Source organism: Anomaloglossus baeobatrachus, chromosome 3, assembly GCF_048569485.1.
Source record: "Anomaloglossus baeobatrachus isolate aAnoBae1 chromosome 3, aAnoBae1.hap1, whole genome shotgun sequence".
Lineage (NCBI taxonomy): Eukaryota > Metazoa > Chordata > Amphibia > Anura > Aromobatidae > Anomaloglossus > Anomaloglossus baeobatrachus.
Genome location: NC_134355.1, coordinates 97249437 through 97260385, shown reverse-complemented (window position 1 = coordinate 97260385; position 10949 = coordinate 97249437). Strand labels below are relative to the sequence as shown.

Here is a 10949-nt window from a genome sequence, read left to right as displayed (position 1 = left end):
TGTAGTCCGCATAATGCATCCCTTTTCCACAAACCCACAGATAATATTGACCTGTATAATAAGGACAGTCTGTGACCCTGGAGTTATATAACTACATGTATTACGCCATGCTGGGACTTGAAGTTCTACAATTATTCACAAGCATATTAGTTTCCACTGTATTTTAGGAGAAAATCGATAAATAATAGGACAAATTTATACATAATACTAGGATAAATCGTACTGTCAGTGGTCTGAGCTCCTGGAAGTGCAGTAAAGCAGGAAATATCTGTATACAAGGTAATGCTTTCCCACCTATTGCTACATGGCAAGCTCCTTATACAATGATACATATTATTATAAACTGAAATATTGCAGAATTGAACCACTTTAAATCTATATATATATTTATATTTTTATATATATATATATATATATATATATATATATATATATATATATATATATATATCATTATTGGATGTGCTGATTGGTGTAACTTTAAGTGCATCAGCTCAGACTGTCCAGACCTCCTACTGACCTCTATTGCATCCTTTCCTTCCATTATTATTCTCTATTGATACAGATGGAGGGATATTATGAAACATTGACCTTTCACAATGTAACATCTCACTTTTGTAGAACACAGCAATATCGTTCTTAGTTATAGGCTGTAGCTACTTGGTCATAAGAGTTGAAATGAAGCAGCAATGACAATGTAATGTGATAATAAGAAATGTAGGGGAAGAAATAGCTGTTTCAGGCCAGACTGATCATTTATTAAGCTCACTCAATTCCATCATAAATACAAAGTGGGCACACATAACAATTGGAAACACATGTAAACCTCAGGTAGAACAGTAGTAGCATGTGCGGCTAGCAGCAGTTATTGGACAAGGCATCTTCTGGGTCTACTATAAGGTAGTGGTCCTAGTGATTGTTCCATGTTTGTAACAAGGGTCGGACTGGAGGGGCTCCTGTTGGAAGTCCAGGGGATGGTTATTACACACCTTACTCTTCAGGGCTGTGGCATAATAATCCACTGGTTCATCAGTGCCATTCTCCAGCCAACGAAAACAAACGATCCTCTGAAAGGACCTCTTAAAGTTATCTGAGAAGAAGCCATAGAGGATGGGGTTGGCACAACTGTTCGCATAACTTAATATAATGGAGACATGGTTGATGGTGGCATCCATGTGGGGTAAGAACAGGTTCAGAAGCTGGACAATGTAGAAGGGCATCCAGCAAATAACAAACACTGTGACAACCATGAGGACCATTCTGGTAATCTTCTTCTCTGATTTCTTCCTCTGTTGCCATCCAGCTTTCAAAGCCACTGCTCGCATTTTTACAATGATGAGGATATAACATAAGCAGATGGCCACCACAGGTAAGAAGAAACCCAGCAGAAAGGTGTAGATGACAAACACAGTTGACCATGTGGGCTCTGGCCACATGAGATTGCAAACTACGACCCCATTCTTGGAGGACTCTGTGTCTGCAAAAATTAGGATGGGGGAAATGACCAAGAGGGACACAATCCAAACACAGATATTGATCATCTTGGCCACAGTGGGTCTTCTGTACCTAGCTGCCCGCAGAGGATGGACCACAGCCACATACCTGTCCACACTGAGCACAGTCAAGCAGAAGACACTTGTGAACATGTTAATCCCATCCACACTGAGGACAGTGCGGCACATTCCTGAGCCAAAGGGCCAGTGCTGCAGGGCTGCAGAGGCTGCCAAGAAGGGCACACTCAACATGAACAACTCATCAGCTATAGCCAAGTTCAAGATGTAGATGTTGGTCGCTGTTTTCATCTTGGCATATCTCAGGATGACAAAAATCACCATGGAGTTCCCAATCAGCCCAATGAGGCACACGATGGCATAGATGAACTGGATGACTATCATGCTCACATCCCTCTCAGTCTCCATGGGGGCATTGGTGCTGCTAGTATTTTTGCTGTTGATGCTGACAACATTGAAGGGGGGCAAAAGCTCTGTAATGTCCCTGGACTGGTTCCATGTGTTCAACAGGACCTTGGCCTCCACAGGCACCAGGAGATCAGGGGATGTAGTCATTGTAAGTGTCCCATAGGAATGCAGTGGAGAAGCAGCTATAGCGGAGATCCTCTGCTTTCAAATGGATTTCTGAGCCTCTGTGTAGAAGAAAGAGGAGGGAGGGAGAGATGTGTGATGGATGATGCAGGCTAGAGCTCCTTCCCTGTGTATGCTCTCCCTGGCTGAGCTCCTTCTGTGCATTGGCTGCAGGCATCACCACTTCTTCACTTGAATTATCATTAGATGCTTGTGTCCATGCTATTATTGGCATCAGCTCATCTGACTATGATGACTTCATTCATTGGATACAGTCACCTCCCTGTAAAATGCATAGTGACTCCTGAGATAAGCCCAATATTCATGGACCAATAATCTGCATGTGTTCAATCTTAAAATCTTGGCTAGTGTTCCGACATGTGACTGGAAAGCCTAGTAAAGAACTACAAGTGCCAGCAGACACAGGCTATAGGGACATATGTAGCTCTTAAAGTCTGTGCAAAGCTAAAGCTTATATCTGACACTATATATATATAGGATAAAGTATAGATGTATTAAATAATCAGTCTTGGGTGTTGCATTAATTTTGCATAGTGTGGTGTTTATCAATAAATTAAATAATTAAATAAATAAATTAGGATTACCTACAATTGTAAGCATATCCCACAAGGATTTATCAAATGAGTTCCGTTACAATCTGACATAGCATGGATGTATTGGATGAATGTAGCAGAGCTCAGTTTGTGCATCCGATAACAAACTGAGCTCTGCTACATTCCCCCAATACATCCATGCGATGTCAGATTGTAGCTGAACTCATGCCTTTTATCACATGCTACATGTTGAAAACAATCAGATTGCAGAGCTGTGATGATGAGGGGCAGCACATGCTTGTCATTTACTAATTAGGTTTATAAAAGGACTGGTTATGTAAAGGGAATTTTATTTCCTTTCCAAATCGGATCTTATGTTGTGTGAATAATAAACAGCCGCATTTAATCCAATCTCTATCACCATGGCAAATAATATTTCTAGGATCCAACCGTATCCTTCACAGCATCCCAAAGCCACAGACTAGGGAGCGATCTGCCCATTGGTCTCTAAATATGGAGCCAAAATACTGTGTTTTATTCTCCTTTATGTAGTATAGTTTTGTTTTATTATTTCCTTCTTCACTTTCATATCACATTTTGTTTCCCATCGTAACAAGTAGAGGATTCATCAGACTGAAAATTTAGCAGATGTAAAAACATTGGACTGATTGAAGAGAATAATCAATAAATTGATAGACCAATTGATCTCTATGGGAAGGTGGAACAAAAATGATCTATTTTTAATTGAACCATTGCTGTAAAATTGACCCTGATATCTGAACCTGAATAGCAGGAACTACTCCGTGACTTATCCCTTTGATATACAGTATATTGTGATCTTGGGCAAAAATTGCATTGCTATTTTATTTGCCCACATAGGGACCCATTATATGCAATATTATCACATCAGAATCTTAAAAGTGGTGGATTCATATTTTATGTTTCATGCTGAGCATCCATTTTTTATATAAAACATTATTGTTGCCAGACATGGCAATTTTTAAGTCTTTGGGTGTATTTTTGTTTCTAGCATTTACATTTTTTTTTTCTAAATTGCCCAAGTGTTTTATTTAGGGCACGCTCATGCAAGCGTAGAAATCGGACGAGTGCAATGCGAGAAAATCTCTAATTGCACTTGGCCCCATGTTAGACAATGCTGCAGCTCAGATCAGCGATTTTTTTCTCACCCCTAAATGGACTGAGGAAAAAATCACAGCATGCTGCGATTGTCTGCGAGAGCCATATCACTCACACCTATTCAAGTGGTGCGAGAGAAACATCGGACTGCACTCGGATGTTATCCTAGTGCAGTGCGATATACGCACAAGCTGACAATGGAGGAGATGGGGGGCTTAACCCCTCCCTCTCCTGTGCAGCGCCCACCCTCGATTGCAGGATCGAGTTACAGTTGCATGACACTCGGCTCATGCTCACAGCAGAGCCTGAGCCGAGGGTCATTAGCATATCGCATCTGTTGCTCTCGCCTCCGAAGCCATTCGCTAATGTGTCTGCAGCCTTATAGGGAAAAAAGTGTGAAAATTATGTATGTGCATAAAAAAGCAACAAAAAACCTGTTTAAGCCCTGCGACTCACATCCGTGCTGCCGGTACGTGTTTGCCATTTTTTACACATACCGGCGGCACGGAGACACGTACAGCAATGCTACCCTATTGTAGAAGGCACACACACGTAAAACCACACGGAATGTGTGTCCATGTGCATTTGTACGTGTGTGCGTTTTTCTACACACTGACATGTCAGTGTTTTCTCCGGCAGCACGGGTGTTACACGGCCCGCACCCGTACCACACGGGTGTAGTGTGGATGCGGTCCCGTGTGACATGCGCCGGAGAAAACACACGTGTCAGTGAAAAAAAAAAAAAATTAACTTACCTTCTCCTGCCCTCATGTCTCTGCCGCTGCTGTCACTTTCTGCTGACCACCGCTCATTATTCTCATTTAATATTCACTTCACTGCGGCCAGCAGCAGCAGCAGCGGGGAGACGGCAGGGCTGTAGACCGAAGATCAGCACCACGGACAGAAGGAAGGACCACGTGAGTATGCAAATAACCTGTTCTCCATATGTTATCACGGATAGCATGCGGAGAACACACGTGGCCCACACGTACCAGAGACACGTACTTACCTGCACGCAACACACAGGGGAAATACGTGTCTCTCGGCACGTGCGTGATTTTCACGTGTGTCGGAGGCCTAAAATAAATACACCCTGCTTTAAAAATCCAAAATACAACATGACACCTGACTAGAAATGAGCAGTGTTCGAATCGAACCGTTCGCCAATTTCAAATTCGAGTTGTTTTGGGCAGTGTTCAAGTCGTTCGACGAACTAAAACAATTTGCTTCACGTTCAGCCGTTCAAGTTACCATTCGATAACGGTTCGATCACCAAAAGCGTAGCTAGTTACTAGCTGGCTTTTCACTGTAATACTGTCAGTCACTGTTACTAATGATATTATCAAAAATTGAGCGTATAGTGTGCGGGGGGGACGGCGTTTAGATCAGTGCTGCTGAGTGCTGAAAGAATCGCCATTTTTTTTCCCTAACCGCGCGTATAGTGGGGCGGGCCAGGCTGTCAGCCAATCACAGACAGACACAGCAAAGTGGATTTTTGCCAGACAAGCAAGGGCATGTTTCATTGGCTGTGTATGTCACATGTCCTTACCCTATAAGACCCGGCCATTTTCCCCATCACCGCCATTATCTCAGTGCTGCGGGTGTGTGACAGTCACCACTCCCGCTGCTGCTGCTGTGGGCGCTATAAAGTGCAATTGAGACATCGGTTTAGGGAGTAGGGACTAGTTTTAATTTCAGCCCTTTTCAGGGCTAGATTAGAGCAGTTCATAGCCATTTTTGCTAGGCAGGTCTGTGCCAGCGCTGTGCAAGGGTTTTTCACAGCGTCTGTCTGAATCAGCTCAGGCAATTCCTTGGGGCATAGTATTATTGTCGGGGATAGTCAGTGATGTACCTCAGCTGTCAAGAAAGCTACACCACCTCTACATTTCTGCTACGCAATTTTAACTGCAAAAAGTGCAGGCAATTCTTTGGGGCATTGTATCATTGTCGGGGATAATCAGTGACGTATCTCAGCTGTCAAGAAAGTTATACCACCTCTCCATTCTACACCACTTCTCCATTTCTGCTACGACAAATTAACTGCAAAAGGTGCAGGCAATTCTTTGGGGCATAGTATCATTGTCTGGGATAGTCAGTGAGGTTCCTCTGCTGACAAGAAAGCTACACCACCTGTGCATTCTACACCACCTCTCCATTTCTGCTACGCAATTTTAACTGAAAAAAGTGCAGGCAATTCTTTGGGGCATAGTATCATTGTCTGGGATAGTCATTGACATTCCTCTGTTGACAAGAAAGCTACACCACCTCTCCATTTCTGCTACGCAATTTTAACTGCAAAAAGTGCAGGCAATTCTTTGGGGCACAGTAACGTTGTCTGGGATAGTCAGTGACGTTCCTCTGCTGACAAGAAAGCTACACCACCTCTCAATTCTACACCACCTCTTAATTTCTGCTACGCAATTTTAAATGCAAAAAGTGCAGGTAATTCTTTGGGGCAGAGTATCATTGTCTGGGATAGTCAGTGACATTCCTCTGCTGACAAGAAAGCTACGCCACCAGTGCATTCTGCACCACCTTTACATTTCTGCTATGCAATTTTTAACTGCAACGAACAGTGTCCAATTTGTTCACAAATAGAGTTGAGCGGGATGCCAATAATCCGGGGCCGGCGGATCATTAACAGACTTAAAAATAAGTCCGATCCGCTTCAGAATCCGGTGCCCATATATGTGAAGAGGGACCGGAATCCGGAGGTTAAAAATGTTTGTGAAGGGGCTAGGGGGCTAGGAGCAAGTGCGGCATACTCACCGAGGAGCTGTCATGGCGGCACACTCCTTCCGGGTCAGGCTGTTACCTTCCGGAGCCGACAATTCAATATTCATTGTTTTCCCCGCCCACCGGCTCGTGTTGGTTGCAGCTAGACACGCCCCCACCCTGAGTGGCAGCGTGTCAGCTAACTGCAACCAATCATAGGCGCCAGGACGGCCAGTGGGCGGGGAAAGCAGTACAGTCTGTCGGTCTGTTCACAGTGGTAAAAATAAGCACTCGGCAGCACAGGTATAGCGCGGGGCTGCAGCCCCAGCCGTCACGCTGTATCTGTGCTGCGTATACAGTGCCCAGAGTCACACGTGCGAGGCTGCCGGGTGCTGCCATGGCAGACTCACGTGAGCCCCTCGCATGTGTGATTCCGGTGAAAGTAAAAAAAAAAACCGACGTGCAGTTCCCCCTATTTTCATCCCCAGCCAAGATAACGCTGGCTGGGGGCTGATATATCCTCAGCCCGCAGCCGTCCGGTAATGCCTCATCTATTAGATGCGACCATACCGGTGTGCGCTACTGGCTCTTCCCGCTGACGTGATACGGTTCCAGTCGGGGTAATAGCAGGGGTTAATAGCAGCACATAGCTGCTACTAAACCCTAGCTTCGTGTGATGGCACAGGCGTCTATCAGATACCTGCATCACACACACCTGTAAGTGAAAGTAAATAAACAAGACACAGAGAAAAATCCTTTATTTGGAATAAAATACAAAACACCACCTGCTTCTCTTTATTAACCCCAAACACCCTGCAGCTCCGATGTAATCCACAGGACGTCCTACGCCGCTTCAGCTCTGCTACATCTGAATATCACAGAGAGTGGCACGACCGACCGCTCTCTGTGAGCTCCAGAGAATGAATGAGCTGCGCATTGAGTGGTGACGTCACTCAGGTTCCCACGGTCCTTCATCTGCGATCGCAGGTAACCTGACCTCAGGCGGAGGTCACTGAGTTTACAGACCTGCATCTCCTAGCAGAAAAATCGCAGTTTTTTTGGCCAAGAGATGCAGATTTTGTGCTGACATTTTTATACCAAATTCCTGCATCCAATCTACACCTCCTGGCAAAAAAACGCGGTGTTTTGACGCAATTTTTTGCTGCGGTTCTTGCCGCGGTTCTTTTTCCGCGATTTTTGCCGTGTTTTTTTGCCAGGAGGTGCACCATTGCTGCAGAAATCGTCTGCACCAGCTTTCAGCACCAAATTTCCACCTGTGGCAGAATTTTTTTTTATTTTTTTTATTTTTGGAGACCAAGGGATGCAAATTTGATGCTGAGATTTTTACACCATATTCCTGTATCCACTCTAGACCTCCTGACAAAAAAACGCGGTGTTTTGACGCAATTGTTTTGCCGCGGTTATTTTTACCAGGAGCTGTAGATTAGGTGCCGGAATATGGTGTAAAAATGTAATAATCACACAATTTACATCCCTTGGTCCAAAAATTAAAAAGAAACAAACGTTTAGATGCTATTTTTGTGCGGTCTTGTGCCAGGAGGTGCAAATTTGGTGCAGGATTTTGGTGTATTACTTCACCAACAAATTTGCATCTCCTGGCAGAAAACGGTAATGAAATGGTTTTCATACTGCTGGTTTTTGGCTGTTTTTTGCCAGGAGATGCAGATGTGGGATAAAATTGCACACACATGCACGCTCCTGTCAGAAGTGTGCAGCTGTGCCTTGGATGCGCTGTCAGACTCGTGCGGGTCTGACATGACATCACCCGGCATAGCCTGCCACTGTCTGAACATGAGCGTGCATGTACCTAGAAACACATGCACGCTCCTGTCAGAAGTGTGTGCGGGTGATGCAATGTCAGACTCGTGCGGGTCTGACATCACACAGCACAGCCTGCTGCTGTCTGAACATGAGCGTGCATGTACCTAGAAACACATGCACGCTCCTATCAGATGTGTCTGGGTCTCACATGCCATCACACGGCACAGCCTGCCACTGTCTGAACATGAGCGTGCATGTACCTAGAAACACATGCACGCTCCTGTCAGAAGTGTGTGCATGTGTTTTTATTAATTGCCGGTTCCGGATCGTGCAGCCGGAATCCCACGCCCGGATCAGGCCCAGAAATAGTGCTGAAACCGCGCGGATCCGGACATTTACAGTCCGGGCCCACTCAGCACTATTCACAAACAAAATGAGTGGCAAAAGGCCAGATGCTGGTAGAAAGGGGAACAGGCGTGTTGGAAAGGGGAAAAAAGTTTGTGTCCGTGGGGTAGGTGGTAAAGCAACAGTAACATTTGCTGAAGAAAGACCATCTTCCAGCCAAAGTAAGATGTCTACTACTTTCCGTGGACAAGCTGATATGATCCCATTGTTACGGAAACAAGCATTGCTACCAAAGGTAGATGAGGCACAAAAACAGCAGATGCTTGAAAGGATCGCAAGTGCTCCATCAAGTGGCCTCTCCTCCACCTCAACTTCAACATCCCAAAGACTCCAGTCCTCTGAGTTGTCATACCAATCACACTTGCTTTCTACCAGCTCTCAAGTCTCCACCCGCCCTGCATAGTATGGGGTAACAGAGATGGTTGAGTCTGCAGAGCTGTTCAGTCACACTATAGCCTGGGAATCAGAGGTCTGCTCCAAAGCTGCAGTGAGTCCAGACAAGGAAATGATCTGCACTGATGCCCAGAAGCTTTGTGAGTTGGATCCAGGCCCAGATGAAGAAGGTTCTGAGCATAATGTAGACCCTCATTCCCAAACTGTAACTCCTCTTGGTGGAGACAATGAGGAATAAGCTGATGACGATGAGACTCAGATACCTGATTGGAATAACAACTTAAGTATTCGGTCAGGGCAGGAAGAGGTTGGCTTTGAGGATGAGGGGAGTGCAAACAGACAGGGTGATGATGAAGTTGTAGATCCCACCTACTGTCAACCCATAGTCAGGCAGTCGATGAGGTCAGCAGAGGAGGTGGAGGAGGATGCTACTGACGATGAGGTTAGGTTTCACCTAACAGAGTACTGGAAGCACGTCAACAACTGCATCCTCAGCCACAACTCTGCCTCTGAGAACAAGTCGTGGTGACTCTGCAGGTCGGATGGGCTCTAAGCATTGCCTAGCCTGGTCCTTTTTTGACATCGCAAAGAATCACCCAACTCATGTCATCTGTAAGATTTGTTACCAATATCTAAGTAGAGGCCAAAAACTCAGTAGTTTGAGTACTTCGTCCATGAACCGTCACATAGATATGAAGCATAAGTCGCAGTGGGAAGCTCACTGTGCTACAATGCGGCCTAGCGGAGAGGGACAACCACCGTCTGCCCCTTCAAGTTCATCCATGTGCTCTTCATCCTCTGTGATTGTGGGGACAGCAGTCACACATGCTTTTGGACGTAGACCTTCCGCCTCTTTACCCGCAACAGGCAGTGTGATTGGCAGGTTGTCAGTTGTTTTGGATATGGAAACAGCTGCTGTTGTTGAGCTCTCTCAGACATTGAGAGCACCACCTTTGGATGAAGGCAACATTATTTCTCCGCCTGCACTTTCCTCACAGACCAGCAGTTTTCTAGGGACACCCTTCTCAACGCCATCTCAGCACAGCAGCCAGCCTTCAGTCCCTCAGATGGGGACAAGTAAAAGACTATTTCCTCCTAGCCATGACAAAGCTAAGAGGTTGACTTTCACCATCTGCAAGCTGTTGGCTACAGAAACGCGCTACTCACCTCATTTGCTGCGTGGAGCTGACAGGAGCGGCTGTGTCTTCTGCAGCTTCTGTCACCTCCATGTAGCAGAGCTGGATGCGACGCTGGAGGTCCGTGGATTACGCCGGACATGGAGGGCTTTTTCGGGCTGAATAAAGTGGTGAATGAGGGTATGTGGTAGTGTTTTTTATTGCAAATAAAGGATTTTTCGGGTGTGTCTGTTTTTTAACTGTAACTTACAGATTAATCATGGAAGGTATCTCGGGGAGACGCCTGACATGATTAATTTAGGATTTAGTGGCAGCTATGGGCTGCCATTAACTCCTTATTACCCCGATTGCCAACGCACCAGGGCAAATCGGGAAGAGCCGGGTACAGTCCCAGAACTGTCGCATCTAATGTATGCGGCAATTTTGTGTGTCTGCTGGCTGATATTGTTAGGCTGAGGGGCTCCCCATAACGTGGGGCTCCCCATCCTGAGAATACCAGCCTACAGCCGTATGGCTTTATCTGGCTGGTATTAAAATAGGAGGGGGACCGCACACCGTTTTTTTAAATTATTTATTTATTTATTTCTCTGCTCCATAGTGACACGCCCACCGGTGGCTGTGATTTGTTGCAGTTAGACAGCTGTCACTCAGCGTGTGGGCGTGTCTCACTGCAACCAATCATATTTGCCGGTGGGCAGGGAAAGCAGGGAATACGAGATTGATTAGTGAGCGGCCGGCTTTTTCAA

At 45.6% G+C, this 10949-nt stretch overlaps 1 protein-coding gene across 1 annotated transcript; it reads right to left on the bottom strand.

Moving 5' to 3' along the window:
• Positions 1–475: 475 nt before the first annotated feature.
• On the bottom strand, positions 476–2300 carry LOC142295015 (somatostatin receptor type 4-like). Its single transcript, XM_075338085.1, has one exon. The coding sequence runs from the start codon at positions 2064–2066 to the stop codon at positions 894–896; it is 1173 nt and encodes a 390-aa protein (XP_075194200.1). The 5' UTR covers positions 2067–2300; the 3' UTR covers positions 476–893.
• Between the last annotated feature and the right edge of the window lie 8649 nt (positions 2301–10949).

What these genes read in the sequence shown, in the direction of transcription:
- LOC142295015 (XM_075338085.1), bottom strand. Translation starts at nt 2,066, where the DNA reads ATGACTACATCCCCTGATCTCCTGGTGCCTGTGGAGGCCAAGGTCCTG.